This window comes from Limanda limanda, chromosome 20, assembly GCF_963576545.1.
Source record: "Limanda limanda chromosome 20, fLimLim1.1, whole genome shotgun sequence".
NCBI classification, from domain to species: domain Eukaryota; kingdom Metazoa; phylum Chordata; class Actinopteri; order Pleuronectiformes; family Pleuronectidae; genus Limanda; species Limanda limanda.
In genome coordinates, this window is record NC_083655.1 from 8,884,213 (window position 1) to 8,905,482 (window position 21,270).

Sequence of the window (21,270 nt, forward strand, 5' to 3'; positions counted from 1 at the left end):
GGAAACACAGAAATGTTCCCTGATGAAAGCTGCAGCGGGAGGCTTCATTAGTCGAAGGTCTCTGGAAAGAGGAAAAACAACATTGACATTCAGCGGTTCCGTGCCGGCTTCACAGCCAAATGGGCTGAGATTTTAATGCTCACATCATTTCCTCCTTAGACACACACCATATCCTTAATATCCACACAGTGTGATGTGAGGTCCTTTCTTATACACATCCATTCGTCTTCAATGCTCCATTTTCTTCCAGTGGTTAGCTTCACCAAATGTTTACAGTGACCCCAGCAGGTCACCGTGGAGTTACCATGAAGCATGCCTCTAATTTATCGTGCGATGAAGAACATATAGTAGATCCCTGCATTGCAGAGGCTTTCATCAGCTCATGAATCAGATACATTCAGGAAATCCCAGCATGGGAGCACGCAATGCTCTCCAAGCTGAGGATGAAATCTGATATTCCGGGATGGATGGCCCGTGTTTTTCTGTTTTTCTAGTGAGAGTGCTTTGCATGGAGGAGCCCAGCCTCGGCAGGGCAGCGGCTAATGAGCCGGCGATGAAGATGTAGCGAGGACTTCTGCCGCAGTTATAAAGATACAACAGCTCTCAAGTCAACAGACTCAAATCTTCTCTGCAGCTTATTTCAGCACTTTCATTCCCGCTTCTGAGATTTGAAGGCTGGAGCTTTGCATCGGACTTATTTATCACTGGCAAAATTGAAGTGGCAATGTTGTTTGGTCATCATCAAGCCAGTTAGTCAGCTGGATTTGCCGCTATGAGCTGGAAACTACAGTTCTCTCTTTAAACTGGCTTCTGGTTAGATATCCACACTTAAAATATAGACAAATATACTTTTTATAGATGTTATGGGTTTTAAAATCTATTTCATGGAATCATATCCTCAACTATATATTATGTTTTTTGTCTTGTTTCTGTCTCATCTGTCATTTCTGAACCTTCCTGTATGAAAGCTGCTGTTTTATTGATTGATTGATTATATCTGGTTCTGCAGCATCGATAGAGATCAGTGCTTAATGGCTGGTTGTTATTTTAAGCATTTCTCAATAACACAATATCGATGGCTATAAAAAACATCCATTTAAGTCAAAGTTGAAAAATGACACAACCCGGCAACTGTTGAATTAGTGAAACGAGCACAAACAAAAACAAAAATCCCCAAATATCTCAAGTGAAATAACATGAATCGTTTGTTGGTGAAATGCCACATCTTTACCTTCATCACCACCTGTTTCACCACTTTTTGCAGTAATGCACCATCACTGTTTTGTCTCACCCACCTGTTTTGGGCTCCACGGAGAAGTAGGGCTGTCCGTGAACGATGCTGTACACCACCCTGGCGCTGTTCCCGTACGTCGGGTCGTCTGCATCCGTGGCTGCCACTTGCACCACCATGGTTCCTGTGGGCAGACTTTCATTAGTTTCCAAGACAACATCCAGGAGCCGGGTCAAACGGAGCTAAATGTGGAAACAGTCATCGTGTCAGCTGAGCGTGTGACAAATTCCACCCGAAAGCAGAAAGGAAAACAGGGCAAAGCTGTGAAAAGGCAGCTTCTGAGGCAGTGAATAACCTCATTAGTCATTAATCTGCCTTTGTTGCGACTTGTGTCTACTTTATTTGCACAGAGTTACATTTTTATACCTACTGTCTGAGTTTAAAGGAGTTTTTCTGCGGCATCGAAAGATCTGACATGTGCCGCGCTCTGGCTCTCGGCCTCGAACGCCCGCAGAACAAATAACACTTTCAGCCTTTGCCACCGCGTGCGCCAGCTCTGCCGCAGGATTCGACAGCTTCTCGCAGCCTTCAGAGATCATTTCGCTGCCATTGTTCACATTTCTCTTTACAGATCAGTTAGCAGCATCTCTTTTTCTCCAGTAACTTCAATCTGTTGATTCCGATTCAGCTGCCAAATGGCTCCTACAGCTCATCTGTGCTCGCTAAAGAGACACTTCCACCCCACTGAAAATAGATAATGTGGAATTATTACGCATCTCATATTGTAACTGGGTTCGATACTGCAACTATTTCTGGTTTCTGAGTCAAAGAGTTAGAAATTCTCCTCCGTGAGGACGCTGCATCCTTGTGTCATAACTGAGCTCAATAAAACTTATGATACAAAGCTTTATATACAGACACGGTTGAGTAAACGTTGTTTCTCTCCTCACTTCCCTCTTCATTTTTGGAAACAACCCAGACAGTTTTCTCGTTAAAATCTACTTGAACGTGAACAGATGGCAGAGTCCAGTTTGTGGACTGAGCATCGGCAAACTGCGACCAGAGAAGATGTCGATCTGCAGAAGAGAGAAACTGTAACCATGAAAACAAAATGATATTTGAAGGCGAGAGGCAGGTTTCGCCGTCTTGTTGCACAAACACCTTAAGTGTTGTTTGTTAAGGAAGCTCTGTTACATTCTGGTGCCAGCAAAGAGCAAATCAGCAGCTTTAATGAAGTGTTCTAGTTGAATAAATAAAATGTACTGCTTTGTGGATGATTGAAATTGAATTTAAGCAAAAACCATGGAAATTATAGATAGAAAAATGATGTGATAAGCATGAAATTAATGTAGATCCATATATAAAGAAGAATCCTGAATGAATCCTTAATTTACGCATCTGAAAACACAACACACACTTACATGGTGGATTACTGGATTTTGAAAGACATATCAAAACTTGACAATGCATCTTCTATTGAAAAGCCCTTATTTATCAAAGTAAGACATGTATAATATATGTATATAATTTGAAACCGGTAGAGAGCCACAACATCAAAAGCTGTTTTAATTTCTTAGAAGGTAAAATCTAAGTAATGTGGGAAAAAGCATTAATTTATTGGATTTTAAAGTTTGGCTTCTCTTTTAAATGATAATAAATGTAAAATGTTATTCATTTATTCATACATTTAATTCATTTTAAGCTTTATTTTCCATTGAATTGCTTATTTCCATATAGTCATATATATTATTTCATACTGAGTCATATTATTCTCAGGGACAACCTGACTTCATGCTGTGTTGCAGGTAAAGTTATTAAACTCAAAATGCAACGTTTTATTTTATGTCAAGGAGTTTCCCCCATATCCCAAAACCTCCCTCCAGCTGAAAGGAGGACATTTGCATTTAAACTGGACTGAGAACTTCGCTACTCCGGAGTTCTGTTCTTCATCGGAAAACGGAGACGAAGACGAAGGCATCAGACTTGACTCCTCTTCCTCTTTCAAACACACCAACAGGACGTGGCTGATGTGACTTGATTTGACAGCCGTGGCTCGAAAGGTAACGTGCAGAAGCGTTTGAAGATTTCACAGAGAAAAACATAATCAGCGACAATCATTGCCAATCAATTTCAATAGGTCATTCATTACGGTACAAATGAGCCTTGTTGCTCCGACCGGGCTCATCTGATAATGGAGGGAAAAGCCATGTAATAAATTGTTAAATGATCACAAACAACCATTACGGTGGAGGCTGTTTTTCTCCAGCAGACGGTGACGGTTCTTAAAGCCGACGCCGAAAGTCGTCTCACACTTGGCAGCAAGGAAATCACCAACAATGGATATTGTTGAAATAACCTTGAAAACGAAGAAACACCATTTGCCTTGACTGGGTCTTTTCCAGATGGTTCGATGAATAACTGGCTTATGACTGAATAATTCACTTTAATGGCTTAGCTTCAGCTCGTATTGTTGCGTCTGACAAGTCTTGCAAGAAAACACCGTAATAAAAATGTGACTTTCCAACGTGAGATGTATTTTACAGGCTTTTACAGAATGAAGTGATCACGGAAATTGGAGATTAGACTCCACCGTTCTGGCCGTAAAGCAGAATTAACGGGCTCCGGCCCTGGATGTGAACAATGGGGACGGGGAAGGATTATATCATCACCTCTTAGTCATGACAGGTTATATTACAGGTAGTTTCAAACACCAAACACAGATAGAAAACATAACCGTCCTTTCATTGGCCGTCGGACGAGTCAATAGACCAATCACAAACTGGGTTTTTTTGCTTCCGTCTCTCATTTGTCAGATCTTCTCTCTGGGTCAGTTACGGCTTTAATTCGCCATAGCAACTCCTGCAAGATTTCCGACCACTAATTTGCAAACTTTTCAGATCGCACATGCTAACGTCAGACAGACTGAACGGATTCTGTCCAGAATTTAGTCGTAATTGAAAGTAGATTGTTCCAGATCAAAGCAAACATTATGGGGTGTATTTTACAGGCTTTCACAGAATGAAGTGATCACGGATATTGAGGATTAAAGTCTTCCACTCACGGCCGTAAAGCAGAATTAACAGGTCCCGGCCCTGGATGTGAACGATATAATGCAGAATAAATAAAAAAAAACGTGGTGAAGCTGGAGAAGTTATCACCGAGCCGGTTGTGGAAGGACACCTAGATTATATCATCACCTCTTACTCATGACAGGTTATATTACAGGTCGTTTAAAGGGCCAAGGTCAAAGGAGGAGTGTGTGAGAGGGAACTCGGGCAAAGTCTAAACCTCCATTACAGGTTGATAGTTAAAATCACTTCCCACAAGGTGCAGTGGACGAGGCTGTAAATTCACATTCAATATGGACTCGGACGGGGGAAAGGTTTATTTTGCAGCTTTTCCCCACAGGTCCCACGAACACCCTGTTCTCACAGTGATGTCAGGGTATGGAAGGTGATGCCAGCTGGGTGAGCCGCATGTCAGGAGGAAAAACTGATGAACAACCTGAAATTTGAATAGATTCTTTCTGCTCCGCGAGGCTGTCATCTGCTTCTCAAATCTTCCTGTCGGCGTCCCTTCGATATTTGTCCGTCCTCATTGACGTGATGGATCAGATCTCCGCATTTTTTTTCATTTCCAATCCCCCCCCACCTGCAGCTGTGTACAAAACAGGTTTCCTAATCAGTTCTGTATCCTGGGTGAGCAACTGTCATCTGCCAGTAATGAAAATAAATGTGGCGTGCTTAATCTGAATGGGAGACAGGTATTCTTCAGCCACTCGTGTATCAAGGCTGCATCTGACTGTCAGGCCCAATAGGCATTCCTGAGTGAGCACTCACAATGCAAGTGTGATTGTTTTGAGGAAAGGGGCCCGTGTTAATACAACTTGGATGTGTTTCCAAATGAAGAGCTCCTTCTTCTTCAGCAGGTGGAAATGCAACAATCTTTTCATGTGACTACAGCTGGGCTCAGGCCAATCCAGCATTTCTCTAAATCCGGGGCCAAAAAGAAGCAACAATTTGAACGGAGGCTCCAAAAACTCAGACTACAGAAGCGAACATCATTACAGACCAGGGCTCTAGTCAAGATTAATCCTTGCATACCGTTGGGAGGCCTATAATCAACTCAATCCCTGTAGTTTCAGCCCAAATTAAGGTGTAAGTTCGAAACCAAATTTGTACGTTACATTTAAACATTGGTTCGTTGTGTGTTTGTCAGCAGGATTACACAAAAAACTACAAACAGATTTCCTTACAACTCCATTAAAGAATCAATTACATTTTGTCACAGTCGGACAAAGGGGCAAGTTCAGGAGTTTTTAAATCACAAAAACTGTGCGACCGGACATTTCTTTTAACTTTTTTCAAGTTAAATTCATAGTTTCTGATAAACAAAGACATTTAGACTGATATCTATGTGTGTGTGTGTGTTAGTTGAGTGAGTGTTGGGCCTCTCCGGAGTTGTGCGCTCGAGTGCTGAGACGTCTTCATGAGTATTCAACCAAGGGAACGTTGATTAAGTTGATTATATTCATGCACATTCACACCTGCTCCCCGCTGTTTCAGAGAAGCAGGAATTATTGCTCAGAATTCAATTCACATTCATTTGCAACTGCAAAGCAAAATTGAACAACTACACTTTGAATTCCCCGCTGTATTCTACATATGTGATAACATAGCAAACTACACAGGGACGAGAGAAAATTCTTTTAATATACTCTTAACTCTTAATATAATTTAATCTTCGAGAACCCTTACCCTAACTTTCACCAAAAACTAAGCGAGATGTGCAAGAGCTGTTGTATTTGATCACATGAAATTGATCAAGTGTACCTAATAAAGTGTTGAAAGATATATGTAATATCTATATTTAAATCCCACAGTGTCAAATATGAGAACCTGTGGAAGCCTTCAGTTCTCATAAAAACTCAAAAACCTTTTTTTGTTTATCCAGTTTGGGCTTCTTTAAAAAACATTGCTGCCTCCATAAAGAGAACTTGTCCCTGAAAATATAAAGTAATTAAATGCAAGGGTAAAGAAAACAACAATTTGTACAATTTAGATGAAAACACACTGGTGAAAACATCATAAGGGTTATTTCCTATTCATTTTCTGCAAATAAATCCCTTTCACCTAAATCTTTCACACTGAACCTTTCACAAAGACGCTAATTTAGAGCAATTTACCTTAATCCAGAGCACCTTTAATTTCTCTTGAATGAAAGAGTATCCTTGGTCTCCGCTCTCATGAATTAGGCAGGAACAATGACAGCCGGCTACAGGACTGGTGTGTAGTAAATTCAAGAGCTTTGGCCTTGGGTTGACATTACATTCTCTCTGCTTGTAATGAGACCTCAAACTGCTCCTTTGGCCCGTCGCTGAGCAGCGGGACTGAGAAGAGGATCGCGATTGTCACACCTCCGACTGTCCTCAAGCCCTCCTGTCTTTTATTTGACATCCCTGCCGTGATTAAGACAAAAGCCCTGAGAGATCCTCGGGCCATAAGGTCTGCCTGTGTATGGACGAGCAGCGTCTCTAATTACTTTAATTAATTAAATTCATGATTTTCTCTAAATTGAACCCATTCATCAGCCGAGCAGGGCTGTGACCATTAATGATTTAAAGACATCTATAAAGGAATTACTGAGGACAAGAGGTGCTCGGCCCTTCCCTGTTCTTTACGGCGCTGATAATTGCTTCGAGCAGATATTTACAAAGAGAGGCGACGAATTATCCCACTGTTGTCCTCACAACTTGTGATGAAGACCTTCACCGAGCTGGCGGAGTAAATAAAGCGCTGAGGGTGACCCTGCGTCTCGGCGCTCGTGGTGTGAACGCATCCTCCTCTGTACCCACTCGCTGTCTTATCTTGGGTTGGACACGAGACTCCGAGCCCTTGTACTCTAATCCTCTGGTTCCTTAAGCCTGAGCTCTGTACCCCCTGCTGACAGTCGTCTGTGTAATCCTTCAGAGATCTCCGCGCCTCTGTTGTAAGCAAAGCACTGCTTCCCTTGGAACGACTCCCACTCCCCCTGTACGCCTGCTGAAATGTTCATTTTGACTTTGAAGCTGCTAAAAGAGCCTTAAACACCTTTGTTTTTCACTAAATTTCATGGAACCACGCATGTTTGATTTCGATTTTTAGCTCCCTGTGTTTATGTATGGTCCTACATACATTGCTGCAAGACTCACCAGCTGTAATAAAAAAATATATAAATTAAAAAATCGATCACACACTCTATATGTGAAAAAGGGGGTCACACAAAGTAATTAACCCACAGAGAATTGTCACCTGACGCTGCAGCGCCCCTCGGCTCCAGGAGAGCTTTTATGGCTCCATTGTTTTGGGTCTCTTTACGGTCTCGCTTCACGATGCAGCTCTCGTTGTGTCATTTCCAGCCGCAGCTGATTCCAGCTGACACACAAAGTGGCCAAAAAACAACACTTTATTGTAGATTTAAAGAGCAACAACCCCCAGCTTCATCTTGAATACATATTGAAAACGATGCATTCAGATCCAGAGCTATGACCAAATTCCTGCAAAGCACTTCGGAGCTGCACTTTGTGTTTACTGCTAATGAGGATACGTTAGCATGCTTACATTCTGAACTAAGGTGGTGAACATGCACTGGAAAGACTGTGTAAATATGAAAATGGACGATATCAAAGCTCCCCAAAAGTGAAGCCAAAACACCTGGAGCGCCATCTTATGCCTGGCTGCATTACAGGTCATAAACCCGGGCCTCCTCCATGTTAACGAATGGGACATAGACCACACAAAAATGTCAAAATGGTTTCTGTCATTTTAGGTTTATCACACTGATATGTGCAAGTGTTCACGTTTCCACTAAAATTGGTTACAGTTAGTTTCTTGATGCTCACGTCATGATTGACAGCTGAGACCGACCCTGGTCAATACTCTGGCTCCAAATGCACAAGATGGCAGATTTCCTTCAGCCTTATTTCTGGATAGTGGGAAATAGTGAACTGTACCTCAACCTCAAACTAACTATGAACCATTGCTGAAGTCTTTCCTATGTAAATTACAAACTATTTGATCGCACCATTTAAAGTATAAACCTTCCTAAGTCTTCCCGAAGTAGTTTCAGAAGGTGCTGAGCTCTAGAAGAGTTTCCACAGCCTCATTGTTTTGGGTCTTTACGGTTTCGCTTCACTCTCACAGTTCCCATTGTGTCACGTCCAACTGCAGCAGGCGGCTGATTTAAGCCGACAGACAAAGTAAGACAACTGGACGGTGGACACAGCGCAGCATTTAGCAGCTGGAGAACTATATTTCCCTCAGGAGATCCACAACAGATCCACACGGAGAGAGGAAGTGAGATTGGACGTCCTCACGTCAAGTGGCCTGACAGAACCCGTCCAAAAAAAAAGGTTCCTCCATATCTACTGGGTGTGTATCTATCCAGACTGTCGGAGCTTAAAAAGAAGATATTTTATCAAAGTCTGTTGCTTCCAGTGCTTCACAGAGGCCAAAGACATCAGTGATTGCTTTATATTCCTTGTATATCCACGTTGCCCTGGTAACCACATGGCCCCGAACACCCAGCCTTTCAGTCTCTTTAAGATAACGCTGACATCGACATATGTAAAAGCATTTTTATGAATACTGGAGAATGTGGAGGCATCATAGATATACTTAAAAGACCAACAACTATCATTGCAGTTTACAGTTTAGTCTGGTGCAACAGCATCATGTGAAGATACATATTCATATAAGCATAATTTACTCTTTACAGACGTTCCCTTATGCCTGGTCTACATTCTCTGGCATATTCTGATAAAGATGGGCAGATCGTGTAATTAACTTGACTAAATTTGAGAAGAGAAATCCTGAGGGAATCGGTTGCTCGGCCCCAATTCTGATAATGAATTATTATACAGACTGCAGATTGCAGATCGCACTGCCTCGTATATTAATATTTGTCTGTGTAGAGGATCTGAATCGCATATTTGAAATATTCTCTCAGATGATGCAAGGATGCACGGAGCCTCTGTGTTCTCACTAAGAAAATTCAACACCTGAGGAGGTCTTGAGGAGTAATCAATAACCTGAAGCTCCCAAGAGGAAACAACCGCGATTCATTGTTCACAAACAGCTCCGGGTTTCGACGTGATCTCAAACTTTATGCTTTTGATTTTAGATTTTTGTATAAATCATCCTTTTCTGTGCAAGTTCATTTCTGCCTCCATCCCATTAGTCTCGGCTCACTGGTGATTAGACCACAGTTCCCAGCACGTCTTGAAGCGCCGTCGGAACCCCTCAGAGAAGCCGGAGGAAGTTAAGTGTGTCTGTGCTGCTCCGCTCTCTCTCTGCTGCCACCGAGGAGTGGCAAGATAATGGATGGCTAGAAATGCATGTGTCGCTGTCAGACATTTTTCAGACCCATCTCCATCAGGCAGGTGCGTGTACGTGGTGGCGTGAACTATGAGCCCAATTTGTGTGAAGACTGCCCGTGGCCTTCGAGGCTGAATCAGACCCTAAGTTTGCTTGACTCAGTTTTTAAAACATGCATCATTCATCAACACTTCTGAGCCTAGAGGACTGAGCTGGCATATGTGGGGTGATAAATATGTAAATTCAGATGCATCACACTTCCCATTACAATACACCGAGTCGTCTGGCTGACTAACACCAGCATGAAACAGCAGATTCAAAGCACTTCACGCTCGGCACCTTTTCACGTCGACCAAAATGTGGAATTTTTACGTCTGTGTTTTCAGAGTCATGCTGATGAAGAGGTCTGTGTGGCGCGTCGGGTTCTGCATCACGTAAAGTGCACAGAGTCCGCGGCTTATCAACATGGAGGTCACTCTTCCTCACTGCAGCTGCGCTTCTAACACACCTGCTAAGTTGAAAGGCCTCGGGATGTTGTTGTCGCTCATTTGCATTTACTCACATTCTGAGCTGCGGCTTGTCATGTTCAAAACCTTGGAGGAAATCTTGACCATGCAGGCTTTTAAATATGTCCGATAGGATGGCCTCCTCCGGGAGTGCATTTAAAACAGACAGATAAAAGACAAATCTGCTGGAATAAATGCTAACAAGCCAACGGAAAACATAGAACCTGCTGGGTTGTGTCACAGAAATATGTCTGCAGTGCAATTTGTTTCCTAATCTTCAGAGAACGAATGGACCTTTACTGTTACGCCACCACAAGGTTGGTGTTTGTAAATTGAAAGGAAATATCTGAGGGAAATATTTTTTTGAAACTTACGATCAAATTCGTGCAAAACCTTTTAGCCTCTACCAGGGGCGTTTCTAGGATTGAAAGAAAGGGGGGGCTTAGCCCCTAAGGATGCTGAATGTTTGCGCGCACAGCGCGCGCCAATTTTTTTGGGGCTCATTTGGGGCTGCGGATATCAATTGTTTCAGACAGTTCATAGATTGGTTCAATCAGAAAGAGTGTGATTTTTCTCTGTATCTTTGCTTGCGTTCATTCAGTATGAGATAACAGAAGAGACAGAATTTCAGGGTCATTGTAAAATTTGACAACACAAATATGAACTTCTGAGTTGTTTATTTGTAGCTAGCTTAGTGTAAACATAGCTCATTACAATATTCCCTTTCATTTGCCTCAAGTAAACCTAAATTTAAGCAGGTAACAATCGTTAACAACTACAGATAGCCACATTCTGTAACTACCTGTACTAACAATTTCACTCCGTGCATCATTTACTATGAGCTAAACTCCGTGGCTGTAATCCTGCTGTCTTGATGAGAGACGTTACTTGGAGTGAGAAAGCCAGCGCAGCAGCGATGCAGACTCCCCAAGGTCCTAGTGCCCGGTCTTTTTTTGTTAAGTATGATGAGAGGCTATTGGATTGTAATTTGATGTTGGAGAAAACATACAAACCAGAAACGCACTCACATATGTAGCATGTGAGACTTATAAATAACTTGTCCATGTGTAAAACAATAGTTTAATTTTAAAAAAAAAATTAAAAAAAAAAAATTAAAAAAAAATCACAATAATTATTTGGGGGGGCTGAAGAACATTTTAGGGGGGCTTTAGGGGGGCTTCAGCCTGTTTTAGGGGGGCTTCAGCCCCCCTAAAACAGGCCTAACGACGCCCCTGGCCTCTACACATTGTGGAAAACTCGGAAATAAGCTGAAAGTGGCAATTAGCTAAAAGAGCAACTGTACCTCGGCCTCATTTGACTTTCTTTGAATAAATACTAATCAATCAATCACAGAGTTTAAAGGATAAACAACCTTCTTTAGTCTTTCCAAAGCAGTTTCACGAAATTAACGAGGTACGGTAAAAAACAGGCAGATAAAAAAATGTCTTATTGCTAAATATAAATACAGATAAGTGAGTCACATCAGTTATCGTTATGTATAAATTTGATGTAATTTGAGACAGTGGTGGTGAAGCAACTTCACCGCCTGTAGCTCCAGAAGACTCGAGAGTTCTCAACGTTTAATAACAACTTTCCTTGATTTCTTACATTCTGTGTTTTTAAGCTTTTCACTCGCAATATTTTTCCCTGAAGTGCTTTGAATTTCTAAATGTGCTGCATTTGCATTTTTTTGGTTTAAAGTTCAAAGTGGCATCTTTTCAGCTCGATCCTCGTTTATCATCATGCCTTTTTAAAAATGTAAACCTTAGGTTTTCGAAAGGTCAAAGGCCTCAAGGTGGGAGACATCCACAGTCTTATTAATCAGCATATCACTGAGGCAGAATCGACCTGAATAGATGATAGTTTGGCAAAGAGAAAGTCCAACCTCAATGGATGTTGAGCTCATGGACAACGAGCTTCACTTAATTTAGCACATTCCTAGATTATAACCTAAAGACCGAATGAGATGAAGACAAATTCAGCGAGGTGGAAAATGATCAAATGCAAATGTTGGAGCGAGGGCAAGTCAAAGAAAATGGAGTATTTTAGAAGTATGAGGGGAAGCTGAAAAGAAGGTGATGCGATTATATTTGAGACGAATGTGGAGACCTACCTAAGGGAGACATCTCAGGGACTCCTGCCAGGTACGGCCCATCAAGGAACTTGGGCTCGTTGTCGTTGATGTCCTGGACCTTGACCACGAACTCAGACCTCGGTTCCACGGGTAAATTGGTGATTCGATCCACAGCTTGAGCCTGGAGGGTGTAGTAGGCCTGGGCCTCCCGATCCAGACGCTTTGTGGCGTGGATGTCTCCCGTGTTCTCGTCGATGGTGAAGATGGAGGCGGCTCCCTCGCCGGATAACACGTACTTCACTTTGCTGTCTCCGTTGTCCACATCCGAGTGCAGCTGTGGGAAGAAGAGACAACATCAGCATTAAGGTGGAAAGTGAATTCTCTTTTAGAGCGGGAGCCAGCCACCAGGGGGTCAGTTATGGAGCCTATCTTTTTATATTTAGTCTGAATATATTTAGATAGGTCATGCTTATTCATCACCAATTCAAAGATTCATAATTTCACTGCTAAATTCATCTGTATTTAATATGTATCATGTCCCTTATCGTATTAAATACAATACATAAATAATACATAATTAAATGCTACTAAAATATGTAAATGCTGTATAAAATATTTAATATTTACACCATATGCATCAAACAACACCAGTAAACACACATCGTGTGTATTAGACAAACATCCGAGCTGGATCAAAAGATCAGAGCGCTTGAGCATGAATGACACGAATGAGTTTTGTAACCGATTCCCATCATGATTTGCATTTGGCAACAAATAATGGAACGAAGTGAAACGCTGCCACTTACTGTAATGCCTCAGTGATTTGTTAACTAAGTCACTGGCCATTAAAAATGATCAAACTAACCATTTCCTCCCCCTTTTAAAAAACCCACAGTAATAACTAGCTTGTCTCACATTAAAAATAAATATAGGAGCTGTTGGATAAATGTGTTTTGGATCAATAAAAACAATGATGAATGTGTTTTCATAATTTTCTCTGGCCAGAAATACATAATTATTAATGTCAGGGTAAAACAAGTCCGCGGGAAACATTCATCATTTACATTTTTTTTGCCAACGTTTTACTGCAGAGTGCAGAACGAGTGCGTCATAAAGCTGCACTGGGAGGATCTACTGTACGTGTGACCCAGTGGGGACCCGGGACTTTATGTAGCTCTTTGCTTGAATGATACTGGTGTCAGGTGTTGTGGCGAAGACCCCACTATTCAAACCAGTTCTTCTAAAGCACTGAGTGAATGCTCTGTTGAGTGACAGCCGGGCTCAGTGTTACATGCTGCACCTCCTTTCATCCATTTTCTGCCCTTTGGTATAAAAGCAGTTGCAGGTGCTTCGATAGACGTGTAATGTTCTCAATGACAGATTACATGACGTTTGTATATTAAAGCTCAATTATATACTGTTCTCTCTGGTTGCTATTAGGAGCCAAGTGGGAAAGTGGAGTTTATCCACTATCCGATTGCAGGAATGTGTTCTGTAGGATCAGTAGCACGAGTTGAGATCGTGTTCCAGGAGCCGTGCTGTCAGATCAGTGCGAATATATCATCTCTCTCTAAAACTGGTGGGACATGAGTTCACATCGTCAAAGCAAATGTTTTCCGGATTCAAAGAATGTGGGTTACCGCTATGAATGTCAGGTTTTTAGGCGAAAAATATTAATAGACGTTGTTCCGATGATCCATAGAAACGCACACAGGTCAGACAAGATGCATTTTTATCAGCGAGTCTCTGAAGTTACTACAACAACCCAGTGTTTATGACAGAGGTTTCATCTCAGAGGAATCGAGTCACAGGTTTAAAGAGGACTTTAAGACCACTGTTCAAAGTACGACTGGGAGGAAACAATCCTCCAACAGCTCCAAAGCTTCCCGGAGCATTAAAACCAGCGTGACAAGTAACCAACCTTGACTGATCCTTTTTAGAGTCAAAGCTGTGTGATGGCCGTCGGTCTCTTCAATGTGTTGGACATGAAAGTGAATACAGAAACCGTCAAACATCTCAGAGGAAGGTCGTCGTTGGCTATTTAAAAAATGGACAGACGGGCCATTTTCTAACCGTCAGCGTTTAGCAGAGTGCGTTTTTCTCTCTTCACATCCAATATGACAGAACACCTCAATTAAAGGCACAGCATGCAGAGGAAGCTTTTAGTGGATATTTCTTCTCCCATGATTCTCAATATTTAGTGTGAAAACGTTCAGCATAATGGAGCTGTAAAATTTACATCCATAATAATCTCAATTTACCAAATGTATTGAATCTTCTCAGCTCCAAACCAGTGATATTAAGATGGTTCCACCTGCCAGTCCCTTTAGAGCCAGATGCTTCTCCTGCTCAGAGACAAATGGTTTCCACAACGAATCAAACACCGATGATCACAGAGCAAACATTGTGAAGTTACAGGGATGATCCAGGGATTAAATGACTAGAGTCAAGGATTAAGTGGAGAAACTGAATATAATTCATAGTTATGTTTTCATTAGTGAATAATCGCCTGAAACTGTCCATTATGTTGGAATCAGACTATTAATTATACATCGGGAGCTCGTCCTTGTCCAAGCAGTCCGCCTCGTTTCACCATCATGTTTCTTCAGGAGCCCGGAATCGACCAAATAAATATCGGCTCTAGAGAGTGTTAAAACAATGATAACTCTCGTAACTGACCTGTATTTCACCCGACTGCTGCTCAGAAATATTTCTCTAAGTAAGCAAACGTAAAAATGATTCCTCATCAAACTTTTATCATCCACATTTTGCCAAAGGTTTAATGGCAAAGATTTTAAAACGTGGCAAAAATGATTTTGCAGCGTATCACAGGTGGGATTTAGATTCTCAGAGCTGCACTAGTAAATGTTTCACATGGAAAATGCTTGAGAGCTACAGAGACGAATCAAGCGATTGCATCGGTTTAAATTTCTCCAGGAACAGCAGCCCTAGGAAAACAGTAAGATAAACCTTTGTTAACGCCAAACATGCAAACTTGGATGGAAAAACTGAGGAAAACTCCATGTTCCAGGAGCCTGACAAAAACCACACTCCTCTAAAATGGACTCTGTCACCTAAAGGAGCCCGAGGCTGTGTGGCTGAACTCTGAGTGACACAGAAGTCTGGCACTTTTTTAAACTCCGGCTAACCTCTGCCGGGGAGACGGCTGAGGCTTGGATCCAGTCTGCACACAGGTCCTCCTCATGAACAGCATGTCATTTGGGTTCAGGAGTTCTTTGCTGGATTCCTGCCGTTGCATGATGCCCAATTCAGTTCAGCGGCTAACTACTGCTGATGAAAAGCCGTCACGGCAAAGGTCGGCCCCCTGCGTTTCAGAGTCAGCTGACGGTTTGCCAGAGCCTCTGTGACTCTTCATGATTTTTAACATCCTGACCACGAGGACAGAAAGTACAGTAGCTGTCTGGCACTGTGCAGAAAGGCTTTGTGCCGGGAGTATTCAAAGTGTTCTTCAATCATGATTAGCTTTTTCCTGTGCACATTGTTTACACTGCTTTTCAATTAAGTGCTGTCCCCGCTTGTTTGATTGTTTTGCAGAGCAATGAACAGTGTTTCTGTTTGTTTTTTTTAATAAAACTTTGTAGTCAGGCAGGATGATTGTTGTTGATGCTCTATCTTCAATTTATCTGAAAATGTCAACATCTCATTACGGGATAAACAACAATGGTATTTCAGGTTCCGAGTCCACGCTGCAGGGGGGTGCAGGATGATTAGGTCAATATTTTATTGGTGGAACCGAAGGAGGACAGAGAGAACAGAGGATGCAACAACAACAAAGCTCTTTTATTAATGGAATCTATCAGGCGGCTGATGGATGCCACGTTAGAACCGCGATGATTGCACCGGTTGTGTCCTGAAGCCTCGGCGTGCATATGCCATCCCCCCTCCCCCTCTGATGGGGCTCGCCATGTTTATTCACCATCTCCTGCTGTCAGGAGCCGTCTTGAGGTGAATTGTCAGCCGTGGAGAGAGTCAACATTTAATCACAGGGAAGCCATCCGTGGCGGTTTGTTTCCGGTAAATGCCGCGGACAGGGAGGACAAAGCGGACGGGCCACAGAGCGTGCAACGCGGGTCAAGGGCCACACACCCTCTGTGGTCTTTTCAGTGAACTGTTTGGTTTGCTCCATTTCCCACTCTCCTGCAGGAGGACACACAACAGCGCGTCAGGCGGCTTCAGATATTCCATCGCTGTATCTCATCAACACCGAGCGCCACATGAAATATGCATCGCTTGGCAGGGATTAAAAATACACCCTGGTCAAATAGTTTTTCTCTCTCTCTCTCTCATTAATCTGAGCTATTTTAAAACTGTCACATTTCAGGTGATTTCCCAGTTTCAACTCTTATTACTTTTTACTGAACACCACAGTTTGCTTCCGTTGCAAATATTCAAATAGTCAGTCATTCTGTTCCCCCCCGCTCCCCTTGAGGTGCTGGTAGTGCAGCGTTCACAGGGACTGTAAAGGTGTGTGTGTGTGTGTGTGTGTGTGTGTGTGGTTAGGGGGGCTCTGAACACAAAACCTTGTGAAATCAGCGCTGACACTTATCGTCACTTTGTGTGCACACAGTTCTCCTGGGGGTGGGGGGGCTGTTAGCTGTGTGCCGTCTTGTTTACCTTGTAGCAAGGGAGACGACTGAAAAGCATAAAAGGGCCCATAACAACCCACTGATGCATTCTGGCCCTGTCCCCACGACGACTGCACAATGGGTTCAGGTACTTCTGGCTTTTTTTGAATTTTCATTCTCTTACCATTGTGCTCGACATGAAAACTCGTGCTGGATGCTTTGAAATTCGTTTTTTGTTCCCGTTTTACGCCCATTTGCCTCGGCTGTGTGCAACCCAGAGGAAAAGCAGAGGCCTGAAATAAAATAACAATAACAAATACATTTCAATAACAAGGCTGAAACGCCCCAAAACACACATTTTGCTTCTTGCATTCGCGTCTCTCTCTCAGAGTCAGATTTCTTCTATTCAATGGGCCGTGCACAATCCAGTCTGGATACAAAAGTTTATACCGACAGGCAGCCTCTTAGCAATCGGAGATGCCGGAGTACACTAACACAGCCGCTGCTCGAGAGCCCTCAATCAACAATCGCCCTCAAGATGCTTCACAGAGGAGCTGCAGCGGCCGAGCTGAACAGGGTCAATACCGGCAAAGTGCTGCAGCACCAACAATTCAAGAATAAAATTCAAATGCTTTCACGCTGATGAATTGATGTTCCCTACGATGAACCTGTTCAACAACAACCAAAACAAAGAAGAGGCTGCACACAAAAGAGAACCACCCACGAAAAGACCTGAGACGTTGTTTAATTCAAATTTAAAAAGTGTGGAGGCTCTTTGTTTTTGTGGAATCGATTCGGACCGCCCGTCTTTTCTCTACCTGCGATGAACCTGCTCATAATAATCCTTCTGAAGGTGTAAATCAGAGACTTCAGTGAATTTATGATTCCCACTGAAATCGTAAAGCTGCCAGTAGATGAAGGTTATTATGGGACGGTTAATGTGCGCCATATGTAAAGTCAGCAGGGAGCTCAGAGTCATTAAGTAACATGTACGTGAAGCTCAAGTAAAGGAGGAGGGCAGGAGGAGCAGAGACGGGTCATTCTCAAAAAAAAAAAAAAGAGCTCAAAATGCAGACGGGGGCTTCGGTGCAGCTGTCACCGACATCGGCTGCCGGCACGCTCGGCTTTTCATCTATTCACTCGGCCGTGTTCTGGTGAGTAGCCATGGTGCTGGGCTCTGAGAGCGGCTCAGTGGCATCAGCCTCTCCTCTTTCATTTCAAGCTGGGAGGTTTGGGAATTAGCAATCACCATGGAGAAAACCGGCCGCTATTACGCAGCAGTGTGCAGATGCATGGGATCGGTACACACACAGTTTCATCCCTGCTCGCCACAAGTTCCATAAATGACGTTCGATCCTCACACACTTGACATTTTTCTATATGTAATTACATTCACTCTTTATTTCCTCTATAGCAGGGGTCTTCAACGTTTTTCAGTTCAAGGACCCCAAACTGATGGAGAGATGGAGCAGTGAGACCCCCTATTGTAAGGGTTAACCTTCCTCTGTCACATTTCTGAAGTGAAGGTTTTGTCCCTAGAATCCAAAATTTAATTTAAATTCATGAAAAACTTTCATTCATATTAGAATGAGTTGCTTCATTTTGACCTGGATGGAGAAATTTGAAATTTGATTAGATTTTTTAGAAAGATTTGAACGTGTAGTCACTGAGCATAGAGGGAAGAAGAGGGAATTCACTTTCACATTTCACAAATTGATTATATGAATTTTCTTACATGAGCAATTACAAATTACAAGTTCAAATTTTACAACTTAAATTCTACATACAATATTTGAATCAAAATAATCTACCTACACATTGAATACATAATTATTTAAAACACTCCTGCTGATTCTGAAGAACTATAATAACACAGTGAAACAACCACATGTGAAGCTGATAAACGGAAGCAGTCAAATGAAGTAGAGTAACAGATGTTTTAAGAAGGTGCTAATTTGACTGTGATATGAATTGAAACAATATACGCAAAAAAGTTTTCTGGGTTTCCCCGAGAAAACTTGCTAAGCCTGGTGGTAGGGCTGCTAGAAGGCACCCGCGGGGGGGGGGGGGGGGGGTGTTGAGTCGGATTTTGAGCTGGACACCATTGTTTCTTGTTTCTTATACTCTAAACATGTTGCACTTTGTTTAATATGTACACCTAACTTTTTTATTTTGATAAGGGGTTAAATAGATACTTTGATATTTTTTTTTGAGTTGCACTGCTGACTTAACTTATAAGTCCTTTTTTTTATTTATTTTTATCACGTTGGAGTTGCTAGTTTAAACCTACAGTTTTGCACTTTAATATTTGAGCCTTTGTTTACATTTTGTTTTGTGCTGCATTATATGGTGACATACAGTTTGTTGTTATCAAAATAAAATTAACTGAATTGAAATGGTCAATTTGATTTTTTTGGAGGAAAATTAATCGTTTAGATTAATCGACTAATCGATAAAATAGTCGTCAGATTAATCGGTAGAAAAATAGTCGTTAGTGGCAGCCCTACTTAATATTAAAAAAAATTCAAGTTTGCTGTGAACATAGCAGTCAGGCCTCTTATTTCAGAAACAATGAACCGTAACAGGTTGGTTACCAATAAAAGATAAGCGTACTACTTCTTTGCTTTCAGCCAGCTACTCAAACAGACAAGCAACAAAATAACAAACAAACAAAATACACAGGCAAGTGTCGGCCTACTTTGAAATAAATTAAACACAGAACTTTGTAGGGCTATTTGAGTCCTCCTCATATTTGTGGAAAATGTATGAAATAAGAAGTACCCTATTTTTAAATAAATGAAACCAAATAGCTGCAGCCTAATCGTGTAATGGACTGGGTTTATGTTTATGTTCGGTTTTGACTTATGTTCAGTAAAACACTGTGTTGAAGGAGCGTTCTGATGTCTGAGGGTCAGTGAAGGCAACGTATGTTCAGTAAAACACTGTGTTGAAGGAGCGTTCTGATGTTCGAGGGTCAGTGAAGGCGTCTGGGTGGGACATGTGACTGTTTGGACCAATAGGATGGTTGCTTGGGGATCGGGGCTCAATGAGGAAGTGAAGTGTTGTTGATGTGCGCGAGTGACGGATTTTTTTTTTTTTTTTAAATAAAAAAAACATGCGACGCTTAGCCTGGCGGGGGGGGGGGAGTAAGGCCTGGCGGCCCGCCAGGCCTATACAGCACTGGGGGAAACCCTGTACCCTGTGCATTCAATAATAAGCTATTCAAATAATACACAGGTTCATATATCCATGTTTTTATTATTGTGTGTCGCTGAATGAAAGATGACGTCTTCTGCCTCCATTTATCTGTTCGCTACAATATGCTGGATTCATGTTAATGTGTATTTAAAACAATTTGAATTTGTCTAGTTTACTCTTTACGTTCTGCATTTGTGTATTTTGGTCGATTTTGAATTATGTTCTCATTGTATCGCTTGTAAAGCATTTGGCACAGATTTTAATTAGAGTCCAATCAGACATAAATTATGCACAAAGACAGTATGAGCACAAACACACAAAACACTGGACGTGGCATGAGATCATGGTGTTTGTTTGGATTAATGCCACGATGGGTTGAGTAATTGAGTTGACACTTAATCAGGTATTAAGACAAACACCGACGTGTCAAGTTAAAACCGGCTCTAACCCACCGAGGCCTGGACTCTGCCCGACCTCTACGTGCGACCTGTGGTATCGGGCACCGGGACATTAGCAGCAGATCCTTTAAGTCCTGTCGGCTGCGAGGTGGAGCCGCTGCAAATCCCACCGAAGCTCGATCGGGAATTATTAGCCGCGACAAAATTGATGTCCACATAAATGCCTGGACCCCCTGGGGTCTCCCCTGCAGAACATCAAACTCCCTCCAGCAGCTTTTCTCTTCTCCCCTCGGTGCTTCCTGGTGCCATGGTTTCCCCGGGGACCCGGTGCACATGTCCCTGTGGGTGCACGTGACGGCAGAGAAACAAAGGACTCAATGGACTACGTGACCTTATTCCATTGTTCAGAGATCCAGGTCTGATACAAGTTTTGCCTTTTTGGAAAAGCTCTGATACGCTCACGTTTGGTGCAAAATACTTTTCTAAGCTCCAAACTCAGAATGAGTATCACTAGGATTTTACCATCACTGCTACTCTCACTGATACTGCTTAAAGATCTAGTTCTTTAATTGTACTGTTATCACCCAATTACTGTTAATTTGTAGGAGTTAACATTGCTTTGTTTTCTCATGTGTATTGAATACAAACAATCTCCAACAAATCATGAAGATAGAATATAGTGTAAGCAATGAAATAAATTAACATTTTAACAGCATCTAATTTTCAGTTTGCAGCTTCCACATGAATGATGCTCCTGACACTTCGTATTAAATGTATTTTTCTATCATGAAGCCATGTTTGTAGTTTCTTCTGTGGCAGCTGCAGGCTGATAACAGACCTGGAAGAATGACAGATGAACTCGGAGCAGTGGAGAACTGGGCCTGTCTCTCTCTGCCTGTGTGAGACGGACTCTCTCTAAATGT

At 42.2% G+C, this 21,270-nt stretch overlaps 1 protein-coding gene across 2 annotated transcripts in view; it reads right to left on the reverse strand.

The window, feature by feature from the left end:
- The window catches only part of LOC133026862 (cadherin-7-like), an 85,232-nt gene that overhangs the window by 41,751 nt on the left and 22,211 nt on the right, over positions 1–21,270 (reverse strand). The window contains exons 2-3 of one of the 2 annotated variants that reach the window (XM_061093844.1): positions 12,205–12,499; positions 1,296–1,415 (exon numbers count right to left, since the gene is read on the reverse strand). In XM_061093844.1, the coding sequence (XP_060949827.1) occupies positions 1,296–1,415; positions 12,205–12,499 (415 nt within the window). The remainder of the gene's footprint in view (positions 1–1,295; positions 1,416–12,204; positions 12,500–21,270) is intronic. The other variant, XM_061093845.1, reaches the window with a different exon arrangement.